At 41.9% G+C, this 18427-nt stretch overlaps 1 protein-coding gene across 1 annotated transcript in view; it reads right to left on the bottom strand.

Annotated features, from left to right (window-relative positions):
- ano8b (anoctamin 8b) overlaps positions 1-18427 on the bottom strand; it is a gene marked incomplete at its 5' end in the record, with an annotated part of 35147 nt that overhangs the window by 4532 nt on the left and 12188 nt on the right. Inside the window, 17 exons of the mRNA XM_079266632.1 lie at positions 550-681; positions 900-1091; positions 1932-2318; positions 2465-2624; positions 2881-3128; positions 5213-5347; positions 5522-5596; positions 5713-5768; positions 5944-6070; positions 6365-6517; positions 6605-6766; positions 6864-6991; positions 7188-7304; positions 7722-7818; positions 7918-8056; positions 11875-12007; positions 12630-12813. Coding sequence (XP_079122758.1) covers positions 550-681; positions 900-1091; positions 1932-2318; positions 2465-2624; positions 2881-3128; positions 5213-5347; positions 5522-5596; positions 5713-5768; positions 5944-6070; positions 6365-6517; positions 6605-6766; positions 6864-6991; positions 7188-7304; positions 7722-7818; positions 7918-8056; positions 11875-12007; positions 12630-12813 — 2625 coding nt within the window. The remainder of the gene's footprint in view (positions 1-549; positions 682-899; positions 1092-1931; positions 2319-2464; positions 2625-2880; positions 3129-5212; positions 5348-5521; positions 5597-5712; positions 5769-5943; positions 6071-6364; positions 6518-6604; positions 6767-6863; positions 6992-7187; positions 7305-7721; positions 7819-7917; positions 8057-11874; positions 12008-12629; positions 12814-18427) is intronic.

Consider the following 18427-nt stretch of genomic DNA (forward strand, 5'->3'; position numbering starts at 1 on the left):
CTGCAGGCTGTTTACCCATTTCCCAATTATAGGCAGGCACAGAGTGCAGCGCTAACAAAAACCTGTATCTGAATATGTTACAAGTAAGAGGGGAAACATGACGAGAGCTCCAATTCATCTATTTGTGCTTTTCGTAAAGATCGGCACGCTGGAAACCCATTTCATACATTATCATTCATCAGTGTAAAAAGCGTTAATGTTGTGCTTCTGTCAGTCACTTGGATAGAATAGGAGATAGTTGTTGCTAGACATCTTTTTGTGAGTATACAAGGTCGAACAAAGAGATGACGCAGCATGTGATTTATGATATATGCACATGACAACACCACATCTTCCTCTAAATTATTTTCCCACCCTGGGTCACAAGTCTCCGCAGGTAGAACAATACACACACGGTTGTAAACTTGTTTGTAGCCTAAATACCTGGCACATTTTCTGACGACCAAACATTTAGTTCTGGGTCACAAAATGCTGGCACCCTGAGAAGAAGTTAGAAAAAGCACTGCTCTAAGCACTTTCAGGCAGACTCGCAGGAAGGAGCTGCGGTACCTCGAGGATGACGATGGAGATGATGGCCATCTCGGGGCTGAGCCACGGGAAGAGACGCTGTAGCTGACCACACTGACCAATCAGGTAACAATTCACTATGATGGCAATCAAGCCCATGGCTTCCATCGCAGTCTGTGAAGGGGAAAAAGGAGGAAGCTTAACATGGCAGATCATTTGTGCTGTACAATTCAATCAATTTAATGTGAATGCTACACAGTTGCACTTGCATGGCTTTCAAAACAGAGCCAGTGTTTGTCACGTATGAAATGGTGAAAGTGAATTGACTCAATTTACAACAATGGCAGAAAACTCTCTTGAGCCTTTGTCAACGTTCACAGTGTCTTTCTGACCTGCCACTGGCCGATGCTCTCCACTCTCATTCCAAAGGGCCTCTGCAGGCCGGTGCAGAGCTTAAAGGCGTCACTGCGGATCTCAATGATGTTGTTGATGAGAGCGCACATGGCAGCCAGAGGGAAGGCCGAGGAAAAGAGCACCACGTAGCCAAACTGGACAAACATCTCTTGGTAGTCCTGGAAGGTGTCCTGAGAGGGGCAGAGTGGACGATTAGACCACAACTCCACCAAGTACGTACACTCTCAATGCAACTCGACACCTCGACAGTAGACTAAACCAGTGCGCCATGGTACCAAATATAAAAAGACATTGTTTGCTTTGTTTCGCTGTCATATAGTCATAAGGTCATAAATGATGATAGTGTAGGAGCGCTATCAGGTTATGTTATGCGGCAGATTCCATGGAGGAAATCTTAGTTCCATGGTTTCATGGAAAACCATGAAAATAAGTTTGTTATTCTCATTGTAACGATAACCTTCTCCTCAACCATTGTAGAGATTTCGGGAATAAAGTATTCCTGCAATAACTGTATCAGTCGGGGGAAGGAGCATGAGTCACCTGCAGCTTTCCACATCACAGAAATCATCTCAAATACGTTTTTGAATCCAACCATCATCAATCACAGTAAGTAGTCCCCTGGAAATCCCTCCAGCTGTTACTGTGAGCTTCATGCACAAGCACCAGTTGTTCTTACAGCAGTGCAAGGTTGTTGCTCACTTTCAGTGTAGCTTTTGTGCACATAAGAGCGGTAGTAGTTTGTGAATTGCTGAATTAAAATGACATGGTCCACATGCAGGTTCCTTTGCCTGCTGCCACTGTACTGCTACTATTCAGGAACAGGATTTTGGTTTAACTTGTAACGTTTTTGGTCACAATATGAGAATAATAACACCCAGAGTGATACATTCTAAAATGTGCCTTTAAATATTTCAAAGGATACAAATTGTCATCCTTTAAAACTCTGTGCAGAGTTTATAGAATAAGTATATAGTATATAGTATATATATTCAGTATATAGCCCTTCTTACAGCATAAGTCTGCATGCAGCTCTCCATCTCAGCCTGAGCGAGCGTGTTGTTCTCTCTCACTTCAGGGGGGTCAATCCACGATTCCCTTTTTGTCTTCGGCTCAAGTCTCTCTGTGCTCTTGCCTCTTCTTCTGTGGCGCAGTGATGTGCTGTTCTCAGACCCAGAAGGCAGCGGTGCAGCGCTGGCAGCAGCAGCATTAATTCCCTCAGCCACACCTGTTGCTCCCCCACCTGACTCCTTCACATCATGGATGCCATTATCGTCGTCGTCATCACACATCTCAAATACAGAGGCAGGGTCCATTCCTTTTTCCACCATAGTGGGGCTCCCTTCCTCCAGGAAAGTGGTGTCCATGTGGGGCCCACTGCAGACTGGTCTTCTGTCCACCTGAACAACAACAACAGATTAGCAACACCAAACAACACTATGAATGCAAATACAAACTGTTGTTACTATATTTGCATTAAACGTGAAAGTGCCACAGCACAAGCATAGTAACACTTCATAAATGTATGTTACCACACAGCTTATACCTTCTCTATGAAGCTGACTTTCCTCAGCTTCAAACCGCAGTCAATCAGGCTTTCCTCCTCCGTCTCTCCTTCACTGAACCTCCCGCTGTCAGCCTCGTCCTTCTCACCTCCCTCCTCCTCATCAGGCACCCCGCATCCTCCGTTCAAGCACTTCTTTTCCCTGAGAGGAGTTGAAAGAACAGATAGACATCAGACAACGTGTGCATGTGTGTTAACCGCTCACAGCGACTGGCATTAATCATAACTGCACACAGCGTGCAGACAACGTCAAGTGCAGATAAAGTGGCTCTATATTTGAATGTTGCCTTTTTCACATCTGTTCCCAAAATGTGAAAACCCTACATTGTACATTGTATTGAAGTGTATGTTTACTGCATATAACAATTGAATGAGAGTTAAAATAATGAGCTTTTGACCTTCTATCTAGCTGCCCCAGTCCAGGCCTGGTCCCCCTCAGTCCAGGTCCTGGCATGGCCTGATCGGTGGGAGAGGCCTGGGCTTTTCCAGCAGCCAGCCGGCCGTATTTCAGCAGCACTGAGACCAGGAGTTCCCACACAGCTCTCAGTGTGAGCTCGCCCAGCTTGTGACGCTCATACAGGTAAGGCTGCAGCACCTCCTTCACATTTTGAAGGAACTGGCGTATAATGAGTAGAGTGGCCAGCATCTGACATGGACAGAGAGAGAAACATTCTGACACAAGTAGCTGCTACACAAAGTGAACATACTGTCGAACTAATCAGAGCATTTTAAAAGAGACGCGTAGGATGCAGGGGTTAGGACATGGGTGGTTAGAGAACATGAGGACAGAAGAGAGGACATGATAACCGGCTGATAAAGCAGGAGGATAAACATGGAACAAATTCGACAAATCAATCTAAACACAATTTTGTATGCAGACTCAATCCACAAAAAAATCATATAAGGCAGAAAACTGCTGCTAGACGGTTCCCTTTAAATTAGAAATGTCATCTGTCACTAATTGGGGCCCAGAAGTGTCATATGTTTGAAAGAACCAAAAGGGAGCAGTGCAGCCGCAGTTTTCTGGACAATGTGATTCACTGTGGAGGTGCCGTTTCACACCACTGAAACAACATTTCAATGGCTGATGATGTGTTGAGCCATATCACTGATGAACATGGACACTCAGGGCCTTTCAGTAATACTCATCGCTTGCTGAACAAATCCAAATCACACACAACAGGAAGTACAAATAAGGTTAACCTCAAGGATAATTCAGGTTCTTTACAACTTGAGTATATTTCATTACAATGTACAGTATACTAACAGTGTATTCAACAAGTTAATTGCAGAGATATGAGATCAAAGCGACATCACAAAAGAGAAGTCTGACAAGAGAAGTAACCTAAGCAGTCAGCCCTTCATACAGGTCTTAAACAAACCCCCAGGATGGCAAAACTTACTTTATTTAGAAACAAATTGGTATAATTATTGTAACCCAAACAGACAGAAAGTTACTTTCAGTCAATGATGGGAGACCTCAGAGAAAAGGAGACCCCACTGTTACCTACTGGAACAGTCGGCACAGAGTCGGACATTGGCACACTCAAGCTGACAACACCAGATGGTTTTCATTTCAGACACTTAAAGGACTACACCAGTGTTTATGTTCCGAGCATGGTTTGCCAGGTTTTCCTTACCTTTGAGGCAGCTATTGGTTTCTATTCATTTAACTTCAGAATGAAAATCAAGTAAGAAAAATTCTGTCTGCTTATATTAGAAATGTTATTTCACTCTTGTGTTGTAATGCAGTCTTAAGTGGAATGATTGTTAAGCAGAAAAGTAAATACACTGGGACAAATATTTGGTGAAGCTGGGCTGTACTGGTTGGGAATCAGACATGGAAGTCAGGCGATGTTAACAGAATATGACAAGCTCGATGAGGCGGCACTCTGGCTGAGGGTGTAACAGAAACTGACAGACAGAGTGAGAATTGAGGTATGAGTGGTGAGAGTTGTAACAGGAAAACAATTCACACAAACTGCACGGAAGGAAAATGCCAATAAAAAAATTCCACATTGACACCACATCTCCATGTCAGAGGAAAAAAAATGACAAAATCGAGTAATGTTGCTCATAAATTTGCGTGAGGAGGCAATTTGTGACTCGATCAGTCAGAAATAAAACGCAATCATTTAAACAATCAGACATCATCTTTGGACAGCTACATTTTAAATTCTCTACCGCCGTAAACCACTCCTCTATCATCTGTCTGGTGAAAGCCACACGTCTCTAAAATATGGCATTTTAAAGGGGCAGTCCACCCCAAAATCAAAAATACATATTCATCCTCTTACTTGCAGTACCATTATTCAATCTAGATTGTTTTGGTGGCAGTTTCATGTCAGAACTATAGTTCTATAGTTGAACTATAGTTCCGACATGAAACTGCCACCTGCTTGGCAACAAGGTCCGTGGATTATCTTCAGTAACCGGGTCATGATTTCTGGAAATAGATTGCTGTTGAGCTATTCAAATTTATTTTCAAAGCAAGAAAAAACTAAATATATTTGTCCTGATGACATTTTGAAATGATCAATTTGGTTTTGAATCATTTTCAGGTTGTAAGGTTTTCACTAGACAAATACGATCAAAACACACACAATCATTTTAAACAAGGTAGGTTGGTAGTTCAAGTTCATGTCATGAGGTTAAGAATGAGGTGGTCAGAAATTAACCTTAGACCTCTCGCCCAGCCGGTCATGCACGGGTCATGCACGGGGAGCATACTTTGGACCTGAGTAAAGCCCTGAAGAACCAGGGAACAGAGACCACATGCATCTGGATCTTGAGGAAGAGGTAAGGCAGCACATTGACCCGGACCTGCCGCTGCAGACTTCTTAACAGAGACAACACCAGCAGCATCTTCCACGGATGGACAAATGGATGAGATGTGCGGATAGATGGTTATGGAAATCAGTGCATGAAAGCAGAGAGAGCAAAGCATTTAAGGATGGGACAACGACAGATGTTGGAGGCCAAATGAATTACTGAAGCTAATGTGTGACAGAGGAACATTAAAACTGGAATGTTTCTTACCTCTTTCAGACGCTCCATGTCTTTGAGGTAGAATCCAATGTAAAAAAGGCTGAGATAAGAATTTACAAACTGAAACTGTGAAAGAAAGAAACGGCAGGTGTCATTAAGAAGAAAGGTGTCTGAAAGGGACTGTTTTAAAACGTTTCCAAATCACATGGGTACTTAAGATATTATGCAGGAAAGCTACTCACAAGAACCATTTTGATGATGAGATTTTTCTCATAGGCACTCTGGAGTCTATAGTTTTCTGTGGAAAAACAAAATAAATCATCCCTTACCACTCATAAATGTAATACACGGTGAACTAATCACCGATTAGTGTTTACAAGAGATTACTGAAGATCTCTGATGAAACCAATCTTATTAAGATTATTTTTATTATCTTATTTATGTGGATCTGAATCTGGAAGCTTGACTCTCACCCATGTCGTTGAGCCAGCAGGCGATTTTCCTGTACACCTCGTCACATGCAGTCACAGTGATAGCTAGCATGATTTTTGGGATGAAGCGAGCCAGCCGAGGCATTTCCTTGATCCCCATCACAAACTCCTGCAGAGACAATCACAGGTTTGTACTTGTCACCTCAGAGAAAAAAAACACCAAAGGGCATTTAAAGCACTTGTGTGTTTTTTCCTGCTTTATTCATATCAAGCTCTACCCATCGCATGTAAAACGTTGATGTTTAACAGCCTTGCTGTATCAGTACATCCACCCTTAAAATAAATTTGATGAAACTAAAGAAGGCCAGATGCAGGGTTAGAAGATTTTTTTACCATTGAATCTATTATTGCTGCAGTTATACAAGCAGGGCACGTAGAAAACCGATGTTGACAGCTGACTGACCTGCAGCTCAAAGCAGATGAGCATGACCAGGAAGACAAAGCAGAGACAGAGGATGCAGATGGGCAGGCTGACCAGCCACCTGAATACACGCCGCCGCCACGGAGGATAGTGGAATTCCTCACAACCTGTTATGGGACTGCAGCGCTTCACTCCCTACCGAGAGAGAGAGAGAAAGTATGAAAGGGCCTGAAAGAGAAGAGAAGATGTGGAGATAGGAGTCAGAGTTGTAGTTTCTCTCACCCGGAACTGAGGCCGTGGTTCCTCCAGGGATTCGGATGGCGTATCCAGTGTTCCCCACTTGAATGCCAGCTCAGCCCCCCTCCTCTTCCACCGCTCCAGAAACAGAGTGGCCCACACCACGTTGAACAGTGCAAACACCACACAGCAGATGTCACGGCTCGTCTGAAACAACACAAACACGCAGACTTGGACTAGGATGGTGATCATTTTTCAGTAGGGGATTTCAGTTGCTTTATGCTACGATAGCGTCTCTCCTCACCTGATCTGACTCAGTGAGCATCCACAGCACGAAGCCGATCACAGCAGGATATAACATAGAAGTGGTGTAAAATCCCAGCCAGGCAAAATACATGGCAATCTTCACACCAAAGTAGTCACAGATATCATCTGTAAACACCAGTATGACCAATCAAAAGGATGATATGACAGTTATTATAATAGTTAAAGGATAGAGTAAGGAACCATGAGCGGCAAAGGTAATTCACAGTTCGCCAAAAGTACTTTCTTCTGTCTTGTGGTTTTACTAGAGTGTTATGTATACTGTACAGTATGTTCGTGTTCGTGAGTATTTTGTTCTGCTGACCTAAAGGCTGTTTCTCACAAACAGCCTGGACCCAGGACTTCATCAGCTGACTGAGGATCCTCTGCTCATGGAGAGGAAATACCTGCTGGATCACACCTCGTGCACTCAGCTCCGGGACTGCAGAGAAGAATAAAGCACAGCATCAAGTCAGTTAAAAAGACACTAAACCCGAAAATGCTTCTAAGTGTGCGTGTGAATGTTTATCACTCCTGATGAGCAGGGGGACACCTTGTATGGTTAGCCTCTGCCACCAGTGCATGAATGGGTGAATGCTGGCTTATGCTGTAAAGCTTTGAGTTGTCTCTAAGTCTACAAAAGCGGTATATAAATACAGTCTATTTGCCATTTACAGAAGAAGATTAGATATCTAAAGATAAAACTATCGGATACGGTAAACCATCAAATCCATGATAATTATGCTTCTAATAGTTTTAATACCAAACCAACTGAGGGATTATTACCAAAAGCTGCCAAAGAAGTTCCATCAGTTTAAGACAACTATCACATAGTGTACTGTAAAAGGATGCAACTTACTAATTGGCTGGCCCTCCAGGAAGTTGATATTATGAAGCACCTCCCCATGTTTGGCCCGTAGATTGTCAAGCCAGTATTTAATGATGATCTGCCTCTCCTGCAGCGAGCGAGAGGACGGGAGAGTAAATTCAGGCAATGCCTTGACAGCATATTTACTTGCATATGCGTGTGTGAGTTTGCGTGTTTTGACACTGACCTGTGAAGTAAAGAAACACAGCTCGCTCTCGATGTTCTCGTAGATGTAATCCTCCTCACAGGAGAAGTTTCGCGTTCCTCCGCCAAACTCGTGCTTCACCGCTTTCCTCAATCCCATCTCCTCAGCACCTCGCAACAAACTGGTTGACAACAAAGCGAGAGTGATCGTGTTATCGAGCGTCAGATGTCTTCTCCCAGTGCGATTGTTGAACACTTGTGAAAAATGGTCTTTGACTCTGACTCATTTCCTGTTTAATGTTGGCATAAGAATTTTGATAATTTATTAAGTAATTTATTAAGCAGAAATATCAAACGTTTTCTCATTACAACTACGCAAATATGAGGATCTGCTTTTCTCTGTTTTATATCATTGTAAATGTTATCATTTTGGCCTTTGGACTGTTGGTTGGATGATACAGTTTGAAAATTTCACTTTCTGCTCTTGAAAATTGTTGACAATTGATATTTTTTCCACATTAACGACTAATAAATTTGTTTAAAAACAAAACATCAGCTTATTAATAACAAGGAGAACAGTTGCAATCCAGTGGATAGCTGGACAAACGTCTATGAAAATCAATGCAGCAAACAATGACATTAGCAGAGAAGGATTGTCATAGTGTTAAAGTCACCCGATCTCTCCTCTAATGCTTTCACCTCATCAGTCTCTCTCATCATCTCATTTCCCATCAGCCCCTCCTCCATGTCTCCTCTCATCCTCCCTCCTCCTTTCTACAGCAACCCTGTCTACTCTCCCCACCTCTTTCAATCCACCTTCCTCTCTTCATCCTTTTCTATCTCCCATGCACGGCCCTCTCCTTTGTCTCCTTCTCCCCCTCCCCCTCCTCCTCCTCCTCCTCCTCCTCCTTTATCCCATCGTCCCCTCCTCCCCTTCTGTCCTTCCCAGCGGCTTTGTGCTGAAATCGCAGTAATAATGCAACACCACACCCGCTGTACCCTCCAGGCGGTCAGCTCACCTCTCTCTGTATGTACATACATGTACATATACATAATCGATATAAAGTTTATGCACACACATGCAGGATTGCAGCCAAGGTGGGCCTGTAACATCCATCCATCATGCAGCTCCGGGCACTTGGAGGAGCAGCAGAGTGAAGTACGATCAGCACCATGATGGATTACAACAGAAATGTGAGGTGTAAGCTTCTGTATCGCCACTGAATACTGCTTAGTGCGCAGCACCATCACAACAAAGGTCCTTGTCTGAGAAAAAAAACTATCTATTTCACCCAAACTGCTTAGTAATCTAAGCCAATAACTGCGAGGGCTTTGAGAGGTGCGCAGCTTCTGCTGCTGCCATGAATTTGGATAACATTTCCCCTTTCTTATTTAATCTAAAACTTTGTCGCCTTTTACACTTTCTGGCCCCAAATAAAAGGAGTCTTATTTTGGAGACACAGTCAAAGGGAATGTGTGGACAAAGCTAACCTTGTCAAAGAGCAGTGCCGAGGGAAAGCACTGCACGTAAGGTTTATGCTAATTTAGCAACAGATGTAATATGGAAATTCAGCAGAACAGGACGGCATGCTGTCAATTGCCTAGTCAGAGCTGAGAAATGAGTAGCGGATGGTATGTGAGCTATGAAAAGAGAAGGACATTAACTCTATAACACACTTGAGTATGTTAATTGCTACAATTGGACTGTCTGCTAATAGTTGTTTTCAAAGCAATAACTGGAAACTAACACACATAACAGCACTGAATCTGTGACCCCAGCTGTTTTGATCTCATACCAAGATCATCTACACTGATCTCTCTTTCAAAATAAACACTGGGAGAAAAAGCAAAGTCATGTCAGTTGATAAGATTAAAAACAAGCCTAGAGTCCTCCGCTGGTATTCTCACGCAGGAAGGCTTGAATAGAGAATTCTCACCGCTTCAGTATGCAAAGGGTATGGCTATTCAAGGTGAGTTTGGGAGGATGAAATACTTTCTGGGTTATCTCTTCTATCACATGAAATGTAGGTCAACCTATCTGACAGCAGGTTTGTGTGCGTAGAGAGAGAGAGGAGAGGGGTCTTCTAGTCACACAGCAATCATTTTACTTGAGCATTTCATCTAAGACCCACTGGCACACTTTCAGAAAGCACTCTCTCCATCCTCCTACCACGTTACCCTCCCTGTTGTCTTCTCTTTGTCTTTCTGCTTCCCTCCTTCTCTTTCTCTCTTTGCATCTGTTTCTATCTGGCTCTCTTTCCTCGTTCCTTCGAGCCATCTGTCTATTTCGATTCCATTCATTGGTAAAAGGTTTGGTTGAGACGCTCAGGGTTTTTCAAGAGGCCCGTTATTACATGCACAGTCAACAGATTGACTCTACATTTGTCAAGAGGTGAAATGCAGTATGGAACAGCACGTGCCACCCGGATCCCCTGGATTGTACATCTCAGTATTTATACATCAAAGTCAATGCTTAGATTAAAATGACCCTGGGCTCATCTCCGATTTCCCTGGAGATGTTTTCAAAACAAGAGACCGTGTCTGGGCAGTGTAATCAGAGCAAACGCAATCCATACTGTTTGGCCCGACTCGAACCTTTTGCAAAACTTTAAATAACCTGCAGCCAGAGCCAGAGCCGCGGTGCTGATACAGTAAACCAGGCATCACGGCAGCCTCACTACCGATTCACTGTGTACGAGCTACTGTGCCTCCTATAGCTGCAGTTAAATATAATACCACAATAAACAAAGGTACAATTTTACACCAGCAAAGAACAGACAGAACATTTAAAAATAACTAAACCTCAAACTACTCCAGGAAGCAGTGATGTACACCATATTATTCATTTGCCATTTCTGTCTCTGTTCATAAAAGTTGCTGCTTTAGCTTTTTTCCCCTGTATTGTCTCTAGGGTGACAAGGTGATTAATTGGCATAGCTACAGTTCAAACAGTAGTAACACTACTGTGTGCACATGTAGCAGGTTGTGTAAGCAAGGATGAAACATTGTTCAGCTAATGCTAACAGTGTTGGGCTATCAAAAGAAAGTGTTTACAAATCTGGAAATATTGCAATCAGTTTGAAGGAATACTTTGACATTTATTTACTTTCTTGCCAAGAGTTAGATGAGAGGACTAACGTACCACTTTAAATCTGTAAGCTAGATATGAAGGTAGAGCCAGGAGACAGATAGTTTGGCATAAAGCATAAACTGGAAGCTAAACTCGAAGTTTTTGTGTAGAATACAAAAAGCGACTTAACTTTGAAGGTTCTGGTAGGCTGAGTATGTTACCTGCAGACAGAGTCAGGCTAGCTGCATCCCTCTGTTTCCAGCCTTTATGCTAAGCTAAGCTACGCGAACTGTCTACTGACTGTATCTTCAGATTACAAACATTAGCGTGGTATCAATTTTCTTACCTAACTCTCTGCAAGAAAGAGATTAATCACACTTCCAAAATGTCAAACTGTTCCTTTGAGGATGTTAAATCATTGAGAACAACTACATCTACTTTATCTATCTAATGATAAAACCATATATAACTAAACAATAAATAACTGTAAGTACATGTCTACCTACCCTGAAGTCAAATCATTTATTGATTAATCAGTCGACAGAAAATTAACTGGGAAATGTTTTGATTTATTCATCATTGTTTGGAGTCATTTATCGATAAAACATTTACTCGTTCTAACTTTCCCAATGTGAGGATTTGTTGCTTTTCTCTGTTTTATGTAATTGTTAATTGAACATCTTTGGGTTTTGAACTGTTGATCAGACAAAACCAGATATCTAAAGATGTCACTGTTATGAACACTTTCTCTATTGTTCTGACATTCAATTGACAAAAACAAATACTTGACAAATCAAAAAAACTATACTTGACAGATTCATCAACAATGAAATTACGACTCAGTTGAAGCCGTACATTCAATAACAAGCAAATATATAAATGAATGACTAAATACACAATGTGTTTGCAACCTTTGGAGCGAGGCCTTACTTTTCATATGTAGCGGTGACGAAGAAAGCGTAGACCCGCGTGTACTTGTGGTGTCGTATTTGGATGATGAGCTCTGGGATTCCCAGCCGGATGTGGTTCAGTAGCCATAGCAACGTGTGGTCATCTGTAGTGTCTGTGACAGGAAATGAAAAACAAAAATAAATTTTCAACTATACCCACGCATTACTGTACACGGGAGCTGCCGGGAGTACTCCCACAGTCTTGTGCTATTTATTCCTGAGCAGCAGCTGGAGGTTAAGAGTCGTACTGACAAACACTGGAGAATGACTCTTCTTCTCTGCTTTCTTAGCTGGTTCAGAGATTCAAACCAGTCATACAATGGCTTCTCTGACCTTCAGGCTATGGCTTAGTGAAGTCAAGTGATCAATGTCGTTATTAACAGTGTATAACTGTATGCATAATGCAAATGTGTCTGCTTGTGTTTTACTTCTGTATTTGTGCTGACCAATATTTAGCCGAAAGAGCGAAGCCACTGGAAAGTTAGGACATTAAGGCCGGTCCTCACTTTTTCAAAGGGCCGTTTTAGGTTTAAGACTCTGTGTTGAATATTGTACTTTGGGCTCAGGGAAACAATGAAAATATATACGTTAATAGCACATAGGTTTAGGTGAGGGTAAGGGTTGACCGTAGACATCTTTTGTGGTAGTTAAGGTTTAGGTAAGGGTTGCATGATGTCAACGAGAGTCCTCACAAGTATAGAAATACAAACATGCGAGTGTGTGTAAGTGCTTGACCTGCAAATGTCATGAGGAGATCACAGTTCTCCGTGGGCACCGTCTTCATCCAAGACTTATGAGACATGATGTGTCTCCCGGCCTGCAGCAGCCGCTTTCCAAACAACTTATCTGAGGAAGAGGGAGACAGAGAGACAGACAGAGAGAAAGACAGAGGGGGAGAGAAAGAGAGAGAGAGAGTCACCTTTTTAGTGTAAGGAGCAATAACATTTCTTACGTTTTCTGCAACCCCTCCTCCAAAACTCTTACCCATGCTGCCCCGAGACACACAGAAAGACACACACACAGAAAGAAACACACAGACGCACACAAAATCGACGGGACAGATTTAGATGTCACGCCCCTTCGCCTCACAACATGAGACTGACCGAGCTAATTCTGCCCTGCCAAGACCAGAGGCCACACATTGTCCACACTCTCTGAATTGTCACATCCGCACACAGACACTCAACTCAACACATGCAAGTGAAGCTAATTCTCAGTGTTGTCATATGTTGTGAGTCTCAGGGATGCCCAGATATAAGCCCTGAATAGTAAAAGAACACAATACGTAGAAGGGTTGACGATGAATATGGAGCCTCCTGTGTGGAATTACCTTGTCTCTATTCCTGTGGTCAACAGTACACCAAAAACTGCTCCACTGTCGCCACCCAGCAGTGTCACATTATTATATGCAGCAGTCTCAATGAAAATAGCGCCAAGAGATTCTGTAACCAGTTTAACACCAGACCCTGCTCAGCTGGCAGAGGACAGTTTGTGGAAACCATTTCCCGGGTCCTGAATAATAACGACAGCAGCCTGGAGAGAATGCCGGTCCCACAACAGCACTGTGATCACTGAGGCATGGAGCAACAGAAGAGCTTTCCAGAGATCACACACAAACATATTAAGTATCACATAATTCATCCAATAATATACTGTTTGTTTATTCTTATGTATTTGAAAGCAGTAAAAAGAGACCAAAATAGAAAATCCACACATCATCTTACTTTACCACGAAGTCAATGTACATCCTAGAACTGCTTCACGTTATGCTTACATGGTTACAAAAGTGAATGCAAAGACATGCACCCTCACAAAGGTCGGGGTCATGGCAGGCTGTAAATACATGATATCGCCGCTGCTAGCATGATGCCGTAAATCACACACACATAAACACCTGTCACATAAAAACATCATTGCGCTGTGGCTCAGTGTGTCCCTCTGCTTCCTGGATCAGAGAGGGACACATGGAGCTTCCCAGAAACCAGCCTTATCCAGGGAATATACTCTCTCCCTGTTTGCTGTACTGGATGCACATAAGCACTGCACCAACATGCGGTCTAATTGCATCGTCCCTATCAATTCTTTTTGCAACTTACTAAGTATAATTAATTGAAAGGGGTCACTACTAGTATCGAAAAACCAATTATCACGCAACTCTGCAGTAGCCTTCATTCCAGCAGAGCCTTTAATCCATTTCAGATCAATGATTCGGTGTTCTGGCCCGTAATCTCCACCTCATTTCCAGCCAATGCACGCAGCTGTTATCAGGTAAAAAGCTGGAATAAACCCACTGTAAGATACCTATCTATTACAAACCACAGACACACACATTTAGCAACTAGCTGGTGAATAAAATGAAGGATTTAGCAGCTTAGGAGTAATACATTTCCCTCAGGGGTTTGTGGAGACCAAACCAGAACTACAGTAAAAGGAGAGAAATGCTGATAGTCAACTGTTTGCTAACACATTCACAAAAACTATTGTATTATGTGATAATATGTAGATGTTACGTTCCTCCATACTTAATGGGAATGAATTTTGACAATTGTAGCTTTAACTCAGATTTGATTTATTAGCCCAGTATCATGGCTTAGCTATAATACTCTTCTAACTGTCCTATCGCCTCATCTTGACGCTCTTTTTCTTCGCCATGTCTTCTCATAAAGCACCTTGGTTGGCACTGAAAATGTTTTATTTGCCATAAAATAAAGTAAAAAAGAAATTAAGGTCATTAGAGGTACAGAGAGGATGCCATGAAAAACACATTTGGCAGAAAATGATATTTTCTGTCTAGATAAATCAAAACACGTTAGACCTCGACTTAGAGACAGCATTACTATTTAAAGGATCCTTCTTCAGTACTTACAAAGAGGTTGTGACAACTTAATCTGGTTCCACAACGCTCTTCCCCTCTGAAGAACATTTTCAAACATCGCAACGGGCTGAAAAGGAAACGGCGCAAGGTATTTCTGACTATTTAATCTCGAGTGGTACTCCTAGATACTGAAATCTGACTGCCCGCTCCGCTGTGCTTCAGATGAAATGCTGCAGGCAGTGGTGCGACATGACAGCAATTCTAATCGAGTCCTGTATTCATCGCTGAGGGCAACGCACACAGCAGACACACACACACACACACACACACACCAGAAAAACCACCAGAGTGGTTTTCACCACTTCAACAATGCTTCAGTTTACAAGCCCCAATACTGAGCATGTGTTCAGATCGTTTGCATGCATTTGTGTGTTTGTATTTGGTTGAAGATAGACATGTATTCTTACACAGCCACCAAGGCTTCACTGCTCAGTCCAGGCCAGTCTGTGTAAAAGTGTGTTTTTGCACCACGCAAACAAACCACCCCTCAGCTGCCATGGAAAAGGTTGTTGTCACACATAAAACGATGGCCAGTTGAGCAGAGCATTAGGCTGTTTGTTAGCAAGATCAGAAAGGGTTTTCAGGGTCACTGTTAAGTAAAATATTGGCAATCAATGATTGTGGTGTTTGTGGCCACCTGATTAATAAAAGTGAGATATTCACTCTGCTTTTTAGCTGTTTTTGGTCAGTTTGGTTCTGAGCAGGAAGCTGAAAATGATGCTGATGAGAATAGAAGGACTGAACCAAAACAGTAATGTCAACTGTGGGCCCGGAAACCAAAAAATGAGCTGAAAGAAGCTATATAGCGGTAGCTTAGTAGAGCTGAGGGAAACTGCAGTCAGGTGATAATATGTAGTTAGTAACTGCGAGAGACCCCTTTCACATAAATATAGTGATGTGATACATTGTTGACAATAAAATATTGATTTAACTACATGCAGTTCACTGAAGACACAAAAGATCCTCACCGTCTTGATTTTAAGTCACATCCCATTATTAACAATCGGTTTTTTTGCAACTCATTTGCTTCTCATTATCCCCATCGCCCCCTTATACCATTGATTTAACGCAGGTAATCAATTGGCATTGATGGCTGTTACCCAGTTGAGCCCAGAACGAGCAGTGATACATATAAAGCTTGTATTACTCACAACCTTCACAGCGCGACGACTGTTTCGGGGCTGGCACTTATCAGACAGCAGCCAGGCAGTAATAACAAGCAGGGTATCTTTCTGTGGTCTGCGTTGCTCTCTGAAGCATTGCTGTGGGGTGTTTATCTGTCAGTGTGTGCACACGGGTATTTGTCTATTTGCATGTGTGTGAGCCGGAGATATAAAGTGCTAGATTATTAGAAACCCAGGTGAAGCACTAAGAAGTGATGGTCACAGACACTAAAGGAGAGAGTTTATGATGCATACTCTGTCCTCGCTGCTTTTGTGACTTTTCTGATAACTCTCAGCAGCTGGTAGCACAAAACACCTTATGTTTTATCCATAAATATGACGCTAAAGGCTTAAGTTCTTACTTAAGGGTGTTGCACAGAACCCCTTAAAAGATTTCCTTAGTTAATGAATTCACTGCATTGAGATTTTATAGCGATAATAGTCAACAGTTTCCATGGAGACCGTTTTACTATAGATAGTTTTAAAAAAATGGCATGAGAAAAGAAAACAAGAAAACCAAATTGGGCAGATTAGGGAAATATGATCCTTCTGGAAGAATACAATAAATGAAAGCATATATCAAAGAGTTAGTTTGATCCACAAATAAACAGAAAACATCAAATGTGGGGCCGATATCACATCCTCCTCTTGTTTTGATGGAAGCTGTTGTTCAGCAGACGGTTGCGGGCGTTTGCAACAAGGTGAATGACGCGGCACACCGTTGACATGAAATACCAGCCTACTGACTGGAAAGACGCCCTAGCATAGAACCATAGTAGAGCAATCAGTAATTGCAAACTGGCAGGAAGAGCACAGCTGTGGAATAGCTGAGTGATCCAAGACGGACGAAAAAACCCTGAATTAACTGTCAGTCAAATCTGTGGTGTGAAGTCAACATTGTTAAGCGTATCGTTTGGGTTGTACCGGCCGTGAAACACTCTTCTTGGGATGCGTTCATGTTTTTTCATGTATCACCATGAACCATATTTCGTTTAGATATTCAGATATAGGCCTACCTTAAGATTTGTTTGTCTTATTTTGGTTTCTAAGGTTTTTTGTGCAACAATTTAACTAACCTTAAGTATAAGACATTAATTACCTCAATTAAACATTTTAAGGGAATCTTAAGGCGAAACCTTAAGGGTGTTTTGTTCAACGATTTAAAATCAAGGAAACTCAGACTTTAAGGAAAATCTTAATTTAAGGTGTTTTGTGCAATGAGGTTAACATAGAAGATTTTACTCACTCAGTGGGGGTTAAGTTAGGGGCTCAATCTTTAAGCAGGGGTCAAAAGAATGTTATAGTTTATGAGATAGATTATTTATGAGATAATTTCAGTCAACATGCTTTGTCCCCCTGTATTAGCTTAAATAAAATGGTGAACTGTATGTGGCCTTGACTGTGGGGATATATATAAAGCATCAGGTGTTTGAGCAATAACTTGAATATCAAAATAAATTTGAAAAAAATAACAACTGTTCCATCAAAAGATCATTTCATTTGACTTTTTGATAAAGGTCTGAAGTAGATGATGCATTTATTTGTAAACATGATCATATAAATATTCTATATAAAACTTCCCACTTCATATAGAAAAAGCAGTGATGCTCTGGGAGGGGCAGCAGACATATGGACCTGCAAGCTTCTTGTTTTTTCTGAAAATCACTTCAGCGATCAGCAGTAATTGCTTTAGTGTTTTGCATAGGGGCCACTCATTGACACTTAGTGCAGCTTCTTCATACTGTACATTTGTTCCTAACACGCTGCTGTTGTAGATGTAAAACACATGACTTTCAACAGATTAGAGGATTTTCTTTCCTCCGGGAACCACACATGGTATTAGCAGTAATAGGATAATAACAGTAAGATATTGGAATGTATTATATGCATCTAGTTCTTCATGAAATATTATACTTGAGAGCCATGCACCCTATTATCACTGTCTGGATTTAGAGTGGGCATAAAGGTCGCTTGTTTGTTTAACCAAGTATGCAAGATATTTGCTGAGTCACCACCGATGGTGTATAATTACAGGAGTAATCAGGTGATGACTTTACCTGAGAAAACCCTTTCTTAGTAATTGTACACATAGCATTAACGTGAAACAAAAAAAGAGAACACAAAAGCAGTATGTGGAATAGATTTGTACTTTAATTTGGGTTGACATGTAAAAATGAACTAACATACTTTTCCTTTGCTGCCTATCATGGACCAGCTGTTAACAGTGGCATCTTAATGCATACAAACAGCTGGAATCATTTAAGAGACAAAATGTTCCCCCTTTCTCAGTTTCTGAGGCCTGCAGTGTAAATGTACCGCACTGACGTGATGCTGAGGATTTGTACTTTCAAATGCACCTCTAGAAATAAATGCCTTTTCTAAATATGCCTGGCAACAGTGTGTCTTTCCTGGAAGACTATAACAGGATTTCTATCTTTTCAGCAGCGAGTCATTTGGACTCTTATCGAGCCTGTCTAACAGAGAGGCAGATAGAG

The sequence above is a fragment of the Melanostigma gelatinosum genome (assembly GCF_949748355.1).
Source record: "Melanostigma gelatinosum genome assembly, chromosome: 4".
NCBI lineage: Eukaryota > Metazoa > Chordata > Actinopteri > Perciformes > Zoarcidae > Melanostigma > Melanostigma gelatinosum.